The sequence below is a fragment of the Hirundo rustica genome, chromosome 20 (assembly GCF_015227805.2).
Source record: "Hirundo rustica isolate bHirRus1 chromosome 20, bHirRus1.pri.v3, whole genome shotgun sequence".
Lineage (NCBI taxonomy): Eukaryota > Metazoa > Chordata > Aves > Passeriformes > Hirundinidae > Hirundo > Hirundo rustica.
Genome location: NC_053469.1, coordinates 7,542,392 through 7,561,913, shown reverse-complemented (window position 1 = coordinate 7,561,913; position 19,522 = coordinate 7,542,392). Strand labels below are relative to the sequence as shown.

At 52.6% G+C, this 19,522-nt stretch overlaps 1 protein-coding gene across 1 annotated transcript in view; it reads right to left on the bottom strand.

Annotated features, from left to right (window-relative positions):
- Positions 1-19,522, bottom strand: part of ASTN2 (astrotactin 2) — a 291,732-nt gene that overhangs the window by 180,547 nt on the left and 91,663 nt on the right. Inside the window, exons 4-5 of the mRNA XM_058423166.1 lie at positions 14,658-14,807; positions 7,176-7,283 (exon numbers count right to left, since the gene is read on the bottom strand). Of these exons, the coding sequence (XP_058279149.1) occupies positions 7,176-7,283; positions 14,658-14,807 (258 nt within the window). The remainder of the gene's footprint in view (positions 1-7,175; positions 7,284-14,657; positions 14,808-19,522) is intronic.

The window sequence follows — 19,522 nt, the reverse complement described above, 5'->3', positions numbered from 1 at the left end:
AGGGTGACAGGGAGGGCTCAGGACCTGGCAGGATGTGTCCCAGGGGCTGGTGGCAAGAGATGTCCAAGGACTCAAATTGCTCATCCTGGCTGGATCTTCACCACATTGCCTCTGCTGTCCCACTGTCACCCTGCAGGCAGAGCTGGGACTGGGGAATTGGGCAACAGTCACAAAAAGAAAAAAAAACCAAAAGGTCCCAAACCCTCTCTTGCCTCCATCCATTATTTTTTGGAACAGACGCAAACTGACAGAACCGGATGAGAATGTGAGAATACAAATCTCTGCTCCGCAACAGCTCCCCAGGGCTGGGGCACATCCCTCTCCGCCTCAGTTTCCCCTAGAGCCAAGCATCTCACAGGCACAAATGTGACAACCACCGCCCTCTGCTCCCTTTCCTGCTGCAGCCAGGAGCCAAATCCATCGTGCCACGGGAATCCACAGCACAGAGCATCTTCATTTTCCGAGCGGCACCAGCCCTCGCCCAGCTCCGTGTTTATGTTCTGCTTCCTGGGAAACAAGAGGCTCGTTACCATGCGGAGGGCGACAGCAGAGCGATTAGTGAAATTTGTTACCCACATGCTCTGAACAAAATTAAATTAAAAGTGCTGCTTTGCTGTCAAGATAAGGGCCAAGCCGGAGAGATAATTTTTCACTCTCAAACACTCAATTACTCGCTGAGGCTGTATCAGATACAGTCGGAAAATAAATAAATAAATGGGAAGACCCGCACTGCCTCCAGGAACAGATGTAAAAGCCTTTATCTCCAGCGCGGTCCAGGGAAGTTAACGTGCCTGCGGCCACCGCAGCTCCACCAGCACTTTACCTGCAGCCCCTCGTGCTGCCCAGCTCCAGCAACCAGCAGCAGCCCCTCTCCCAGCTCAGCACTCCGGCACGGGCAGGAGCATCACTGCACCCACACCTACAGCCACCGGCGATTAAGGGAGCAAAGAGGCTGCTGGAGCAACCCCAGCCCAGCTTCCCTGCACGGCCGGAGTCCAGCAGGAAAGGAGAGGGTTTTACGGGCTGTTGCAGTGCCTCTTTGCTCTGCAGGCAAAACAAGCCATCACGCAAAAGCACCGCATTTGTTCACTAGCTGGAAAAGCAGCATTCATGACGGAGAGCAGAGAATGGTTGGGAATTAGCAGCATCCCCCACTGTCACACTGCCCTGGACATCACAGTGAGAGCATGGCTGTGGTGCCGGGGTGCAGCCTGGACAGAGGGACCTTGGTGCTCTGGGGCGTAAAGATAGGATTTGTATCATGGAGGCAGCTCATTGCTGAGATCTGGGGATCTGCAGGTCACATGGGAGCCGTGGTGTCCCCTCTGGGGTGCTCTTTCCTGGCCTCACTAAGAGCAGCACAGCTCCATGTGCCGTGACCCAGCGGGGTGTGCACCACCCAGACTGACCTGTCCGTCTGTCCCTGCAGGGAGCAGAGCTGTGTGTCCCTTCCCAAGGAATCCTAAAGTCTCTGTGCCCCTTTCTAACCAATGCTAACAGCTCTGTGTTCCTTCCCAAGGAATCCTAAAGGCTCTGTGTCCCTTCCTGAGGAACCCTAACAGACCTGTGTCCCTTCCTGAGGAATCCTAAAGCTTTGTGTCCCTTCCTGAGGAATCCTAAAGGCTCTGTGTCCCTTCCCAAGGAATCCTAACAGCTGTGCCCCTTCCTGAGGAATCCTAACAGCTCTGTGTCCCTTTCTGAGGAATACCACAGGCTCTATGTCCCTACCCGAGGAATCCTAACCTGTCCGTGCCATGGGCTGACCACACAAGGAGGGGATGGACACAGGGCTTCCAGGAAGGGAGAAGTACAGACAGACAGACAGCACCAGCCACAGACAGACGCACTCTTCCCTCCTGCCACTGGGAGCAGCCCAGATTGGCATGTATCACCTCTTGTCTCCCACTTGATTGCCAACAGCGGCTCCCCCAGTGTGAAGGCGAGTCAAGCCTAAGGCAGAGCAGGGGAGCGATTCCCTGAGGAGTATGGAAGAGTTGGGGTGATGTCCTGCCTGCAGCACTCACTCAGCTCCAGCGAGGCCAGAGGCACCAGCAAAGAGAGCAGTGCCCAAATCTCATGCTGCACTTCGTTTAGTTCCCCATGAAATAATAAGTGCCTGCTGCCTCTGGAGATGGGAGAGGATCAAAGCAAAGCTTCCTCATATGTAGTAGACTCCGAATACCTAATATTCCCTTATAAAAGGCCTTGTTTTAAACACCAAATACAGAGGCAGATCAAAGCTCAGCTTCTCGTTTCTCTAACAGCCCTCAGAAGGCTCCGCCAGCCAGCCCAGCACACACAGACACGGGGCTGACACCAATCCAAGGTACATAATTGAACCCCGCTAATTTGTCATAACCATCGCCGCGTGCTATGGAAACAGCCAGGTGCCTTGTTCACAGAGACCTCAGCCAAGGAGCATCCCAAATCCATGCCCTCCCTTCCCTGGGGTGCTGGGGAGCTTCAACAAGAGCTATGTGTGAAAACAGAGTGGGATGTTAGCCCCCTTCCTCTTTCAGCAGGAGATGCCAGGAGGGGTGAAGCAATCCCAGGAGCGTGGGGGAGCAGGATCGGGGTGGTGCAGCTCGAGCAGAAGCAGAGAGCAGAGACAGCCTGAGGAGCAGCAGCCAGCTGAGGGCATTCCATGGGACACCCCAGGTAGGTGGATGCTGGGCTGGGTGCCCTCCAGCACAGCTCAGCCATCACAGGAACAAAAGCATCCCTTTGCCCTCGCACCCCACACTTTGTGTCTGGGATTCCAGCAGCTCTGCACCTGATCTCTGCTTGATGGGGAGTGACATCACACTCAGGGGCTTGTCAGCAGTTATGGGGACCTCCTGGCAGGTCACAGAGGCTCAGAGTAGAGTGCAAGGGAGGGCAGAAAGTCTGTGGGTCTCCAAGACAAATGGGCTTGGGATGGTTCAGCCCCTCGCAGGGTCTCCATACAACATCATCATTTCCCTGCCTCAGTTTCCCCCAGCCCAGGTAGCTGAACAGCATCTGCTGCATATTTCTGTGTTACAGAGCAGCGGCTGTGTGGCCTGAGAAAGCAGAGGGAAGTGCAGGGACCTTGTCTGTGCCTTCCCTCCAGCAAGGAGGAGCTCATTGTACTCATGGAATCCTTAATGAGATGGGCAGGGAGCCTGCTACAGCCTTCACAGTGCCGCTGCTTCCCCACATCTTGTTTGATTTCACCATCAGGCAGGTGCTGCCTGTGACCAGAGGAACTCAGGGCTGCACAGTCAGACCTGGAGTTGAATATATTTTGCTGAGCCCAAGGCAAACCCCACCCCGGAGCCAGAGGGATGGAACAGGAGTGGAGTTTGTGCACAGGGCTCTGCCCTCCTTGGTTTAGGGGGATTTTTGCTACTAATATTTTCCTTCTCGAACTCCAAGTGGGACCAGACTGAACACATCCCACCCTGAAGCATCAAAGCTTTGCTCTCGCCCTGATGGCCAGCGGGGGTTGTGGATTCACATCTTTACAACACTGTCAGGTTCTCTCTCACAGAGACTTCAGCGCTGCTGGAAGGCACCGTGACCGACAGCCCCGGAGACAGGAGCCACCTGCGCACCACAGCCAGAATGCAAAGAAGCTCCCACATTTCCTGCTTCTCCCAGGGGACTGCGAAAGGGGAGAGCCAGCCCCCAGAGCAAGCAGAACCATGCAAACAGATTGGAAGAAAATCTGATTTCTGGAAACCCTCAAGGAGTCAGTGCCGAGGGTCAGCAGGAAGGAGCAAACCAGCCATCCCTGGCCGCAGCTGAGGGTCACTTCAGCCTCTGAGCACAGAGCTGTGCACAGCCTGACAGCCTGTCTCAGGGCTTGTTTCACTTGGAAAAGCAATCCAGATTCCAGCTCCCTTGAGACTGCATGCGAGTAGAGGAGAGCTCACACCGATCCATCAGAGGGGAGAGTGGGGAGCTGGTGTGGGCACAGGCAGGGGACGGTGGTGCAGAGAAGAGGTGTCTCACTGAAGATTTGGGTACGAACAGAGCATTTCCTGGCATAAGCCAGCAGCGCCTCTCCCAGCTTAAACCCCAGAGATTTGGCTGCTGGCTGAGCCCAGCAGCAAAGACCAAGACTCCAGGGGAAGATCTCCTCTGCTTTATTCCTTACACTCTCCTCCCCTGTAATTTCTCTGGAGGCTTTCCAAAGACACGGTAACATCAGTGGAAGGGCGTCACACAGACCCAGAAGCTGGGAAGGTGAGTGGTGCAGCATGCTGGCGCTGCCTCTTACTTCTCCATGTATTCCTGCACTGAAAACCAGGAACCAGTGTGTCTGCTGCTCCTGAGCTACCAGAACAAACCCTCCCTTGCCCTGTGGGAATGTCTCTCCAATCTGCCTTGCCGAAGCACTACAGAACCCGCTGTCCTCCTTCTCCAGGAGGCACAGGAGGCCATTTAACAAAGCTCAAATAAAAGCAAACCTGCGCACCTCCTAAGTGGAAACTTCCCATCGCATCATCTGGGATCAATGCCTTGACAGTACAAGTAATTAGGCTCAATCCTACAAAATCTTATCCGAGGAGAGAAACCCCAAGGAATCCCTCTCCTCGGACCTGATAACTATCCAAAGGCACCTGCAACGACACGCAAGCCTGGCGAAATCGATAGGGGAACATCATTGTAAGAATTAACTGTATCTGACGACGCATCCTTCTCTATTAGAGTTACAATCCCGTCCAATTATGGATCTTGGCTGAACTTGTAATTATGAGTTTGGTACTACGACTTCCCACTACGCTATTGCTCTGCTTCCATGAGGGAGAGGAGAGTCAATGAAAGGATAATGGAAAATTCCTTTCAAGGATGCAGCGATGCCCAAATTTATCTAGACAGGAGGGGAAGTACAATGGGGACTTTATGCAAGCCAATTCCCTCAGTTAGCCCCCAGTGAACATGAACAAACCAGGTTCTCACAGCATTGCTCAAACACTAAGGCAGATCTAACAGCCAGCCCTGTGCAGCGGCGCGAGGCAGCTCTGCCTCCCAAATCCCCTTCAAACCCAGCCATCAAAGCTGCCCAGGTGAACAACAGCTTATTCACAGGGAAAGAAAGGAATTCTTCCCATTCATCTGTTCCTTTATATCTGCCCTACAAGCTAAAGCTAAAACCAACAACCAAAAACCAACACATTCGTCAATAAAAATATCTTTGTACCCAGCATCCAGCACGAGCCTTTTTCAAGAGAATGACCCCAAGGGGAATGGCATCAAGGCAGCCTTGCAAAGATTTATCTGCCTCTCGTTAAAACACCATTTTCCATACCTTCCTGTGCCCTATCACCCCTTTTCCTAGTGGAAGCTGAAAAAACCCCAAACTTCAGTGACTTTTCCAAAGTTCCCAAGGGCTGTCACAGCCTGCCCAGTAGTCCTGAATAAGTCACTGAAAAAGCTCCTCCAGCACCTGGGAAATTTGATCCCTGTATCAGGAGTGCTTTGGGACAGTTTCTTTTGTCCCTGTTCTCAACACAACCAATTCCTTCCTCCTGTCACATAGGCACAAGGATGATCAGAGGGATGGAACACCTTTCCCTGGAGGAAAAGCTGAGAGAGTTGGGACTGTTCAGCCTGGTAAAGAAAAGGCTTAGGGGTGAATAACTGAACCCTTCCTGAAGGGAGCTGCAGATGGACTCTGGAGAAGGATATGGAATGACAGGACAAGGGGAAATGGCTTCAAACTGACAGAAGGCAGGGTTAGAAGGAAGCTTAAGCTTATTGGGAAAAAATTCTTGACTGTGAGGGTGGTCAGGCCCTGGCACAGGGTGCCCAGAGAAGCTGTGGCTACCCCTGGATCCCTGGCAGTGTCCAAGGCCAGGCTGGATGGGGCTTGGAGCAACCTGGGATAGTGGAAGGTGTCCCTGCCCATGGCAGGGGGTGGAACAAAGTGATTTTAAGGTCCCTTCCAGCCCAAATTCTTCTGGGATTCTGATTCAATCATTTTCCCCCAAACACAGCCGTGTTTGTACTGCAACAGGTAAGTAACTCTTTGTCACCAAAAGCTCATTTTCAACGTGGTGATGATTTCTTTTTGGTTCTAAAACACACGCAAAAGAAAAAAAATAAAATTAAAATAAAATAAAATAAAATAAAATAAAATAAAATAAAATAAAATAATAATAAAAAAAAAAAAACAAAACCAATAAACCCCCAAACATACAAAACTGAGATAAAATCGAGCAGGAACAAGTGCAGCACACCCCTGTGCATGCGTGACTTCATCCCCCCCGTGCAACCCTCGAGCTGATCAGAGGTGTTGAGGTAATTTCACATTCAAATAAACACATAGGAAGCATTTATGGGAATGGCTCATCATGGAAACAAATGGGGCCGCGTGCCGCCGCGGTGGGCACCGGCATCCGTCTGGCTGCCGCGCGCTGCCGAGGCCCGGCTCCGCGCACAAAACAAATGGAGGGAGCAGACCCACTGTGCAATTTTTAAATTGCTTCCCAACGGAGTTATTTCCCGACAGTGATTTTTCAAACCCAGCAGCGGCGGCGGCGGCAAAACTCGTCCTCTCCTCCGCCGAACAGCTCGGGCTGAGAGCCCCGAACAAAACGGATCCGGCGTGATGTGACGAGAGGAAACGCGGACAACTCATTTCAAACTCCAGATGATATTTCAGGTTCTTGGCTTCTCTAAGTCACAAAAGAGCCTGAAGGGACTCGGGTCTACAAATCCCTGCCCCAACCCTCATTTTGAATTTGTTCTTTTTAATTGCCTTTGTGCCAAGAGGAAGGCTGGGAAATTTTCATCCAACGGATGCTTTGCATGGGAAATAAAGGGCAGAAAACAGGAGGTTGGAGCAAGGAATTGCCAAGGTAACCGACCCTGACAGCTGCACTGGTGCCAGGATGAGGACAGACACAACCACTGCCTGCTGGTGCAGCTTTGGAGAAGTGCCAGGGCATGTGGAGGGCAACTGCTATTAGAAACCATCAAAGAAACCCAGAACCTCAGCAACATCCCTGGGAAATGGGATTTATGGCTCCTGCATGGAGCTGCACCACACCAACAGCACATCTTGGGACGTCCTTACCACCACAGACTGGTGTGGCTGTCCTTTAGGCTCGGGCAGTATCAGGCACCATCACCCATGGGCACAGTCAAGGTGCTCAAGCATTTCTTTTCCCCTGACAGCAGCGTGCAACCAGAGCGTCCTTCTGTACCTTTGCTTCGCCTCCGGCTCCGATACTGCTCCGTGTAGAAGGTCAGCTGGGTTTCATCGTCTGCCTCTGAGCCAGAGTTGCCTTTGGCACGTCCAAACCCGATTCCACCTGCAGGCAATAGAGAGGAAAAAACAATCAGCCCTGGCAGCTGGGATGCTCAGGTGGAGCTGTGAGCTCCTCGGCGGAGCTGAGGATTTGGCCAGCAACCCCCAGTCCTCGCTAAGGTTCTTTGCTTGGGGTCACCAGCAGTGATCAGGAACTTCTACCCTTTATGATTTCATCGAAAATCAAGACCTCACAGTGCCTGTAGTGATGTGAATGTAACAAGACACTTTCCACTCTCAGAAATAAAAACACAACTGTATTTCAAGGGACTTACAAAGAAAACCCCTGAGTGTGGCAGCTCCTCTCCCCAAGGACACCTGCATGACGAAATGCAGTGAATTTTGGCAAACCCAGCAAGGACAAATGGTACAGGGGGAATACAGCACTTGGGGGGCACCCAGGACCCCCCTGAGAGCCTTTCCTGCTCCTCAGCCCCGGATTTGGCCCATCTGCTCCCCCAGCAGCAGTCAGGACCAACAGGAGCAGGGCTGGCCCGAGGTTCACCCAGCCTCCTCCTCTCCAGATAGGGTGTGGGATGCAGCAGGAGCCCAGCTGACTTCATCCCCAGACCCACCAAGGAGCGATGGACATTTAAAAAGCACCGCAGACTCTAATTGGCAGAAGTCCTTCAATCTTTGCAGAGCTTAAAGCAAAGAGGCCTCTGGGGGCTGACAGTGGCCCTTTAAACTGCCATTAAAATATTTTACTGTTTTTAAAAAATCTTTTATTCTAGGCAGCAGCACAATTTCCCCACTTCTTGGCAGAAGAACAGAAAATGAGCGGTGCCTTCTGCCCTCTGAAATCCTTAATCACGGCGATGAGAGGTGGCTGGCAGCAGCCAGAGGGACGCCAGGAGCTCGGCACGTGGCTGCTGCCCTGGCCGTGCCCCGACCTGGCCGAGCAGTGCCCTGCAGGGCAGTCTCAGCAGCGGGGCAGGAAGAGGCTCTGCTGGCTCCTTTCCTCCTGGAAGCAGCAGGAAGGGTCAGTGCTTGCACGCAGCAGCATCTGTGCTTGGACAGGGGGCTGGGGGGGGGGTAAAGATCCCAAACCATGACCCATCACCAAGCCCTCTCCAGCCACAACACCACAAAAAACATCCAGTGCCATGATAACACCCGCACCGAGGGGTTTGAAAGGCACAGCAGTGTGGTAACACCAATAAGGCTTATTTGCAAGAGTGAGGGAGATCTTAATTAGCCTGAGCTTCTAACGCAGGCCCTTGGGCAACCGGCCAGGGCTGCAGCCCTGCTGCACATCCCCTTCTCACTGAGCTGCTGCAGTGGCCAGGACTGGGGGACAACCAGCAGCTGTGGGAGGGTCCCCCCACTCCTGAGAGCTCGGCACAGCCATTGCCCCTGCAGGGAGAGGGGTCTGGGCGCTGCCTGTGCGGGTAGGACACGGCACATCCCTCTGACACCTTCCCGTGCACCAGAGCCGGCCCATTGTGCACGGGCAGATGGCTGGGGTGCACAGAGGCAGCGATGTGGCGCTCTCTGAGCTGTCACACCCCGCCGAGGTGCCCGGGCAGCTGGCACAGGCAGCAGCTGCTCCGCCAGCCGCCGGCCCAGCCCCCTCCGGCCACTCGGCGTTTGTGTGCCGGCTGCGTCTCCGTGATGGATGGAGCTGACATGTTAAATTACTCAGGCTGGATGTCTTCAGAGAGCTGGTGACAGCGATATTGCATTTTCTGATTACCCAGCACTGAGCAGGATGTATAAATACAGGAGTTGGGAGACCCGGCGCAGGTCCCAGCCCGCAGCGGAAACGTCTCCTCTGACCCAACATGCGGTGCCAGAGGTCAGCCTGGCAACACGAGCCCGGGGCACGCACACGGCTGCCAGGGCTGTGCTTTTACACCTTCGTGCCATCAAGGATGCTGGAACACACCTTGGTGGTGGCTTTGAGGATCTCAGAACCCAGCTGAGGCAGCCTGGAGGACACAGGGACACTAATCCTCAAGTAATCCTGCCGTGAACCTGATTTCATGTTTAACTGGCCCCAAAATCTGACCAAATTAGCACAGTGAGGCATTTACAACTGGGGAAATGCCTCCTCTTCCGGGTCCATCAGCAGCCTTGGTCACAGGCAGATCAGCAGGGCACGAGGGTGTGGATAACCACGGTGGGGCCAAGGATGCTCTTGGAAGAGCGCACCCACGAGCAATTACTGATGAACAAGGACAGCAACCAGGCAAAGCCAAGCAGCCCTGCCTGGCCAGCATTCCCTTTTCCTTCAAAAAGAGGGAGAAAACCACCAAGAATCAGGAAACAAAAAGGTCCTAATCACTGCAATCGGTTCCAAACTGGAATAAGATGCTTAAAAGACAGAGACCAGGGAAATGGCAGTTTTGAAGTGCTGGGTATCAGTAATGCACTGGCAACTCTCTCCAGCAGCTCTCACGGGGAAATACACCCTCATTACTCCCAGTTTACTCCTGCTTTTGAGACTGGAAGTAAAAACAAAGCTCCCCTTCCTCACCCAAGCCCTCATCTCCTGCCCAGCTCGTTCAGCAGGCAGTGGGGCAGGAGGCAGCCAGGGAAGGGGAGCTCAAGGAATATGCTCTTGTCACTAATCCTGTTTGCAGATTTACAAGCTCGTTAATCCCTTCAAATAGATCTCAGCTCAGCCAGGCGCCGGGGCAGGGCGCTCGCTCTGAGTGCAGCATTAATTTAGTGGGGAGCACGGCGGGGTGCCAAGGCAAACACCTCGTTATGGTGTAATTAAAGATGGTCCCGTTAATGCTGAGTGGGGATAAGGAAATAAAATTCAGGAACCGGAGTTGTCCCCAAAGACTTTTTGTTAGCCGAAGCCACGTGCATATTTTCAAAAGCGAGGGTTTTGTCATTAAAGAGGAAATAAAAAACAAACATGACATTTTTAATCCTTTCCCCGAAGCCAGGGGGTCGCAGAACCTGAAAGAATCTCAGGGAAAGAGCTACAGACATAAAAGGAATCCAACCTGAGTTAAAATGAGGAAATAAGTAACAGCAGCTGTTTGGATAGCTCCTGGCTGAGGCCAAGCTGACCTCAGCTACTTAATCCTGTGAAGCTGGATGTTATAATAGAAGTGGCAGCTTGGTTTTGCCCCCAGCAGTGCCACCTTGGGTGACATCTTTGTGATCCCTCTGCCCTGCAGCCACTATCAAGGGAAAAAGGATTCTCTGCATCTTTTTTCCTCCAGAAAAAGGGCAAAACCCTGTGCACACCACAGAATTCAACACCCACAACTACCCTCACCGACCGCGTTGGGTTCACCTCACTCCGTGCTCACTCACCCCATGCAACATTTCCTTCTGGGTGTCCAACAAGGCCCTCTGCTCCCAGGCTTCCCAATAAAAACTGGGTGAGGAATGCCCTCCCCAGCACAGTCCACGAACTAAGAGCTGGCAGGGCAACGCACTTAGCTAAGTGGGAAATTTCAGTTTGATTAATGTAACACTGAAAAGAGCACCAGACAACTGAAAAGCAAACAAACAAACAAACTAACTAAAACGACCCAGGTGTGGTCAGAGGAAGGTAAATCAGATGGAGATTTAAGGAGGTGAAAAAAAAAAAAAAAATTACACAAACCTTTTCTTTTGAACCTTACCCAGTCAACCCCAAAACCATAAAAGTATAATGACAAAACTGCCCTTTAAAACGAAGCACCCTTTGGCAGGGGTATGTCCACACACACTGGTTTCATATACAGCTGAGGAAAACTCTTCCTCCTCACCAATTCTTCCTCCTCCTCCTCCTGTCTCTACCCCAAACACCCCACCAGTGCAGGAGGTGCAACAGCCAGGTGACAGCTCCACGAGCTTCCACTGTGAAAAACTGGGTCCATGCTGAGCCCAGACTGCAGCCCCCGCACAGCCTGAAGGGTTTTATTTTCACCAAGCACCAACTCAAAGAGCTGGACATGATCTTACGGCTCAGGTGAGGTGAAAGCTCCCAGGTGAACTCCAGAAAAGCCTCAAATGTGACGCTCCAATGGCACCACAGGGCAGTCAGACAGGGCAAGGTGAAAGCAGGGACCATGGATGAGCCTCAGCTCTGCTCCCTCGGGGAGCTTTGGGTAACTCAGGGCACAGCCAAGACCTCCAAAGCACAGGAACTGCAGCCCAGTAAGCAGCACACCCCGATGAGCAGCGCATCCTGTCTCAGCAGGACCATTATGGGTTACTCCTTCCCAAATCCAGAGTGTTTTTAAAGCCCTGCCCCAGGAGAGGGCACCAGACCCCCTCTCTGCGCACACCAGGCACCCCAGGGCCACCTCCCGGCGCCGGGGCTGGGCACACAGCGTGCCCCATCGGCCAAAAACACACCCTCCATCCCTGCCCCACCGCCTCTCCCCAGCGCATCGCTTCCCTGCTCCCCAGCCCGGCTGGGATGCTCCGGGGCTGCATTTCAGGATCGATAAACGCTCTGGAATGCAGCATCCTTCCTTCCCCTTCTGCCAGCCCCCAGCAGAGCCCTCTTCCTTCCAGCCCACCCCTCCCACCCTCGGCTCTCTCCGTCCTCGCTCTCCCTCAATTATTTATAAGCTCTGAATGTGCTTCGCTCCATAGAAGTGTTTAGGGAGAAAGGTTGTATGAAAGAGGCAGTTATATATATATATATATAATAAAGTTATATGGCACTGTAAATAGAGAGGGTGGTGTGGTTTGGTGTTTTGCTTTTTTGCATTTTTTTTTTTCAAGTCAATCTACTTGGGAAAACAGCACTTTTCCCAGAGCTGCTGGAAACACTCAGGGCAAAATTGGATTTAATGAGGAGCAGTGGGCAGCAGCTTAAGCACACTCAGAGCAGGGAAGTAAAGCAAGGCAAAGTTTATCCCAGATTTGTTTCCCTTGGGCTGGGGGTCAGGTTGTTCTCTGTTTTGGGTGGTTTATCCCATCCTTCTGAAGGAGGGGCGCTCGGAAACCCTTTCGGAGCCTTTCCATCGAGGAGGAAATCCCTCTGCTGTGTGCAGTTCCTGCAGGGAGAGCGCTCCAGCTGTAGGGCTTTGATGAGGTTAAACATTAATTAAATCAAACCACAAGAAAATAATTACAGCCATGCATCCATCAGGCTGACTTGTCACTACTCTGAAGCAAAGTTGGATGCAAACTCCATCAGCGGAACTGCCACGCTGCCGTTAGGAGGAAATGAATGGATCCCAAATGGACAATTTCATTTAGGGGGACGGAAAAAAACGTCTCACGGATTGCAATGGATTAATGAGGCAAAGGGTTTATGTTTGCCACTGGATGGAAATGCAAACATCCCGAGTTGTGGTTATCATCCTTTACCCTGAAGGGTTGCTGGCACTCCAGACGCTTGCCTGCCAGAGGCACAGGTAAGCACAGGCTGTAAAAACAAAACCTCTGGCACAGAAGAAGCCAGGGAATGGGCAAGGAAAGGCATGGATCAGCTCAGCAACAGCCCCCAGACACCACTTCTGCAAGCAAAAAGATATTTAAATTAAGAGGAAAAGAGGATGGATGGGATGGGGCTGTGCAGAGCGAGACCTCCACTGGAGAAGCTGGGACTACCTGGCTTTTTGGGGATTTCGGATGACTGAGAGCTTAAAATCCTACTCTTAGTGTGTGCAGGTGAGGGATCCCTGTGTCTGGGAGTCAGAGCCCCCTCCTGAAGCCCGTGGGGTACATTCTGCCTCAGGCTCCTCCTCCCTCACTGACACTGAGTACAAAGCAATCTCATTTTCTCATACTGAGGAAACCGTTGGGGCGAGATGGAGACAGACCACGGGTGCTCTTGTCCTGATCAGCACTGACTGTTCCCGTGGTCACTAATAGGCAGAGGAACCCTGGGGAGGTGGGAAATGGGGTGGGAAGCGTCTCCAGAGACTGGGGACAAGCCAGGCTGGCTCAGGGCCACACTCGGCTCCCACAGTGCCAGAGGCTCTGCCTGCAGCTGGGCACTGTGTCTCCTCAGCTGCAAGGATTAACTGACTTGTTCCATTAGTGACCAAAAAGCCTCTTACCTTCAGGCAGTTCAGAAAGGAAATAAACACACACACACACACACACAAAAAAAAAAAAAAAAAAGAAAAAAAACAAAACAAAACAAAACAAAACAAAACAAAACAAAAAAAACACACAACAACAGCAAAAAAAAGGCTGGAGCAAGGAATCAAGAAAACCTTCCCTGACAGTCCCCGTGGACCTCAGAGCACCCACACCCACACTAAAATCCAGAGGCACCTATTTGAATAAGTACTAGAAAACAAACCAAATAATTTAAACCAGTTAAAGAGTCAGAACACTTTCTTCATACTAAGTAAATAATTTATGGGCAGAGCTATAGTAAAAAAAAAAAAAAAAAGGCCCTCTCCAGGCCTGTATCGCAGGAAAATGCATCAGGAATAAAAGATCACGTTTCAGACTCATAAATAAATGAAAAACAAAACCAACAGTAAACAGAAAGAAAAGTATTTCCTTCCCAGCTCCCAGAGCTGACACAAAGACCCTCAGTGCAGTGGGCAGATCACAGCCCAAGAACCTTCATCCCCATCACCCCTGAAGGGATCTGATATCTCCTCCTCCTCCAGAGATGGAAATCTGGACCCAAACCTTGGCAGAACCTTCTGTGTGGTGCTGCACTCCCACTGTCTGCGTGCCCCCTAAAGCCCCTAAGCACTGGGAAAGCAGAAAGAAGAGATGTCCCGATGATGTGAGTGACAGCCAGAATGAATTTCACCCCTTCATGAAACTAAAACTCGACAAGAAGCTGTGTTTGCCTGTTTTAGCTGGGGCAGCTGGCAGGGGCTCTGGGCTTGCAGCAGAATCCCTTGGAGGGGACACGACGTGACACAACTCCAGGCACCTCCACCAGCCCACTCAGAGGGTGCTGTGTGGGGTTTGCCCCTCTCTCACCCACCACAGAGGAGCTCACCCACTCAGAAGTGAGGGTGAGGAGGCTCCCACATTCTTCCCCAGCCAGGCTCCTCTGGCCATGGCTGATGCCTTGGAGTGGCTCCCTAGAACAGAGGCTAGACCAGAATAAGAGAATAAAAGTGGGTATTTATTAAAGGCCTTCAAGAGATACACCTTGGGCAGTCAAAAGGCTCCCAGAGGCTACACCCAGGACGGGCGATGGTCACGAGTTTTAAAGTTTGGTCCATTTACATATCAGGGGCTAATCCTCCAATTACAGCTTCAGGTAAGGAAGTCATTCACCCCCAGTTTGCTCCCACCAATTCACTTTTGTTTATACATTTTGGGGCCTGAGGCAGAGTGTCCTTGGACCTCAGGCCCAGAGGGATTGTTGTGTCTGACCAAAACGGGAAAGCAACATCTAACGCTCTACATGGAGCTTAGAGCTATGCACTAAATGCAGCGCAGGATTTGAAAAATACAGAAGCTCAGACCCTAAGGCACCGTGGCCACGTACCTCGGGGCCGGCTGCGGCGTTTCCGTCTGCCCACCGAGGTGCTGCGCAGCGCCGGCTGCAGCTGCCCGATCTCGATCGGCGTGTTGGTGCGGAAGCTCTCCTTGAACTTCTGCATCAGCGACTCCACCGTCTCCTGCGTCACCTCGGGAGCTGCAACGCCACCAAAGGGGCCGTGGTTAGAAAACAGCTGTGTTAGAAAACACCGTGTCCCCACTGCCCGTGGAAACCTTCCCTCGCGTACGCCAGAGTCCGGTCCTGGGGCAGGAGCTCTGCCAAGACCCTCTGACTTCACCCGCCGGGACGCGTCCGGTGCTTTTCAGATCTGACCACTGGAACACTGGAGTTTACAGAAACTGCGTTTTCCATGCTGCTTTCCAGCGTTTTGGATTGTTCCTTGCCTCTCCCCCGTGTGCACTTGGAAGTCTCGTGCCCTTAGCCAAGTGACAGCCCGCAAGGTTCAGATCATCCGTCCTGGGCTGGCTTGGGGTCAGGTTTAACGCTACACCAGGTGCTCAGAATTGTACCCCAGCCTTGGCAGTCCTTTAGGGTAGAGCAGGAACTCCCAACAGGCAGGTTTGGCATTATGGAAAGGTGGGAATGCTGGGGTGGGAGTCAGGCAAAGTGCAACTGGTGCAGGGATGCCATGAACTGTAGCAGGATTCCTTGGGGTCTCCCAGAAGCTGCTGGGATGCAGCACCTGAGGTCAGGAAACAACTTCCTGCAGTGCCCCACGGCATGTGTCACATTATGCTGATATTTAACCAACTCCTCTCCTTGCTCTCACACCCCCTCAACTCAGCAATGCCAAAACATTCCCCCAGAACTGTGGATGAAGCTCCCTACCCACCTGCACAACGGGCAGTAACAGGAAATCATGAAACTACTGACAAAAAGCTAAGATGAAATTTGGGATCAAAAGGCCTGTCCTGCAGGACACAGACATCTCCCAGGTTCACACTGGCTTGGCCTCTGTCAGTTCCTTAAATAAACTCACTAGCAGAGCATAACCTCTGTCCTATCTCCATTTCCAGAGTCACAAAGTCCCCTCCATGAGCTCCAGAAGCTCTCCCTGTCCGCAGCATGGGTCTGTGGAGATGGCAGGGAGGGATCCCAGGTCCTAGAGCCACCACATATCCCACCTGGAGAAGGGATAAGTGAGCATCCCGGAGCTCCCAGCCTGCCAGGAGTTGTGGGCTGATTTATCACCCCATCACCTCTCCTGGACCCAGAGACCTCAGATGTGCACGATGCTTCAGCAAGCTCAGGGTGCAGAGCTGCTTGGCACCACAGACACCAATTCCCTTCCCAGTGTGGTGCAGGGAATTTGGCGTTCAGTTGGAACAGAAGCTGGCCATGCAGGATGAGGCATTTGTAATTCTAGGCAAGGATTTCACCTAAACACGGAGTCTGCAGCAGACTGTCCAACATCCAGCCATGCTGCAGGGAGCAGCGAGCCCTCAGCAGCCAGTGCCACCAAGCCATGGAGCAGGTTCCCTTCCTTCTCCCTAAATCCCACAGTGATGGGGTGATGTCCTCAGCCTCCCCAGGGTGTTTTCGTACCCCTCTGGGCTGCAGAGGTGGTTCTGAACTCTGCCAGGGCTGTTGGGAGAGGGAGAACCAGAGAACAGATCAGGAGGGCTCAGGAGAGGATCCTTCAATCCAGTGCTGCCATGCTGGGAGACACAGGGAGAACATCCATCCAGCCACACCAGGCACAGAAACAGGGATCAACCTCCCTGCCTGAGCTAAGTGCCAACACTGGGAACAATCTCAGGAAAGCTCCAGAAAGAGAGGCAGCTAAGGGACCAGCTGTGTAACATCTTTGAATTTTCCAGTGCCAGGCTCCCCCAGGAACCACAGATCAAAGACAGAGCTCCCCAAAGCCCTCAACATTCACGGCAGGCACAGCTGAATCCTGCAGTGCCAGATGCCTCAGCAGGCAGCATCACATGAGGAAAAAAAAAAATATCCAGAGCAGGGAAAGGTCTCTGAAGAGCATCCAGCCCCATCCCCATGGCACACACCTGAGGTGCCAGGGAAGGATGCTGCGGCTGCAGCAGGGTGGCTCAGCCTCCTGCTGCTGTGCTCACAGGGGGAAGCCTGACCCCACAGCTCCCTTGCCCAGGAGAGTGTGTGGCAGGGCCTCCCCTGAACAGATGGACAGCTACCCAAACCTTGGGGCTGTGTGATACAGGACTTGTGGAGGCGGAGCAGGGAGCTCCAGAGTAGCTTACATGGCTGAAGCTTATTTCTCAAAAGGAGGCCAGGAGGAGGAGGAGGAGGAGGAGAGGACCATGCCTTCAGCGAGCAGTGGGGTCACAGCAGTCTCACAGCCCCTGCTTGGCTGATGGGACCGTGGTGACTGCACCCATCTGGCCACCAGGCTGGCACAGCCACCCTGAGACAGCTCTCAGTGGAGCAAACACCAAGGGGGGAGTGGGGAGGAAGGGGGGTCCCTTGACCACTGGCTGTTTGGGATGATGCTGCAAATACTGCAGGAACTGGGAGCAAAGAGCTGGTGCATCTCACTGCTCTGCACAGCTCAGGTGTGCCAGCACATCACTGGCTTCTCTGTGCCCCTGAGCTCAGGGGCTTGGAGAAAGGAAATGGGAAAGGGAAGCAGGAGGGAGGAGACAAAAGTAAAGCAGGGGAAGAAAAGAAGAAGAAACAAAGGAAAGGGGGGGAAAGGGAAAAAAAAAAAAAAAAAAAAAGGGGAAAGGAGGGAAAATGAGAAATGAGAAAAGACCCTTGTTGACATGATCTCAGCAGGCAGAGTTTGGCATGGATGGGCAGCATAGAAAAAACCCTCAGTGACAAATGAAAGACAGCAGAGCTTCAACTGTGTGAGCATGAGGGGTGAAGGATGGAGAGCCCTTCATGCACTGCCAGCAGTGCCAAAAGGGAGACAGAAGAGACCACTGCACCATAATGGAATGAGACAGCACTCACTGGGGCTGTTCATCACATCCACGGGAGAGACAGCCTGCAGCAAACCAAACCGACCCCTGGCCACCCCACAGCAGCCCTTGGAGGTTCTAACTGGCCAGAAACTGATGGGAAGAAGCACTGCTGAGGGGTAGACAGTGGCCTTTATAATTTGCTTTAATGACAGGCCAACCCTGCTTTGGTCAGGCAGTTGGATTAGAGGATCCTTGTAGATCACTTCCAGCTGAACTACTCTATTCTACACACCCCTGCAAGCCCCCCCTGGACTGCCTGTGCCAAAGAGGGGCTCAGCCAGCAGCTCCTGGCACCTCCACAGCACCCACAGGCTGCTCCCTGGCACGACACAGCCACGTCAGCAGTGCCCAGGCAGCAGCTCCTCCCAGCGCTGCCCGAACACGACACGTTTCAGGGGCGGCAGGACTGTCCTCCCCTCGAGCAGAGCTTGCCAAACGCCTTCTCTCCCCTCCCCAGTTTGCAGGATAAATGCAGCCGGGCTACTGAGCTCACATCTTCGTCACCATGCTGATTCTCCAGCCTGGCAGAGGTGGTGAGATCCACCCCGAGGTTTGGCACAAGGCTGTGATCTCCCATCTCCCCCCAGGAGCAGGCTGGAGCAGGAGAATCACGAGGCTCTCCAGCCCCCACAAAATCAGCTTCCCTCTCTCTGGCAGCGCTTTAAGGACACAGCTGAAGGTCACCCTACCTTTGCAAAGCACAGCACACATTCCTGACGAACACCTCCCTCCCGTCCACCCCCATGTTCTATTTGAAAAGAGATCTGCTCTCCTTATGGCTCCCCTATTTGTTTGCACGTCTCCCACAAAACAATTCCTACCCAGAGCCATTCTCTCCTCCTTCCTCTCTGCTGGCACAAATTGCAGTGGGGAAATATGCTGTTTGGCTTAAAAATTACAACAACAACGACAACAAAAAAGTAGTCATCAGCTGAACAATATGAGCAATGTTTGGGTAAAAATACATTGCAATGGAGATGGGAAGCAGCAGGATTCATTCCAGCAGAGCCAGGAGAGCTGCACCCTCCCAGGCACACGGGGTGGGTACGGGGGGCTGCTCTGGATCTCACCACCCCAGGAGGGGTTCCCCACCTCAGAGTCCCAGGCTGGCATCAGCGCAACCACCCACAAACTCTGTTTGAGAGATGAGCTATTTGTGAGCCCCCACCACAACTTGGGTGTTATCTCCACTATTCCAAGACATTCTCAAGGCACTACAAAAGCCCGCTGACTATGAAACCTTTTCCCAGCCAGCAAAGCCAGGCAGTGATGAAAATACCCCATAGATAGCAGGAAAAAAAGCTCTGGGATTTGCTGAGGTGTTTCAGTCTTCAGACATGGCCTTGAGGACCCCAAGTGGAGCAGCTTCTCCCCAAGCCAGGCTCAAACCTCGTGCTTCCGTTGAGTGCTGGGAGAGCTGGATAATCCTACAGCTTGGGTTTTGAATCTTTTTAAAAAAGAACAGTGAGGTTTCAGGTCTGCAGAGGTGCCAGGTTCCCTGAGCCTCAGAGTCTTTGGTGTCTGGCTTAAAGGTTCTTTTCCTGGAGCCACAACCATCCCTGCTCTCCTCACACAACACCTGCACTCCCACAGCTGCAGGAGGACTGGCAAGGCAACTGCAGCTTCTGTCGGAGATTCCCATGCTAGGTACAGACTAAAACATATTTTTATAAAATACAGGTTTTTAAGCATCTGGTTTTCCCATTCCTCTCTTTGATTTCTGGCTGGCAGAAGGCAAGTTATCGATCTCTCAGTATTAACAGTGGCCACAATGCTCCTGGAGTCTCAGGGAGAGGAATAACTCCAGAGCATCTCAAGAGCTGCTCGACTGAACATTTTGCAACAAGACAAACTCAATCAAGGATTAAATGGAAAAAGTTTGGGCACAATTAGAAGCCAAGGTCA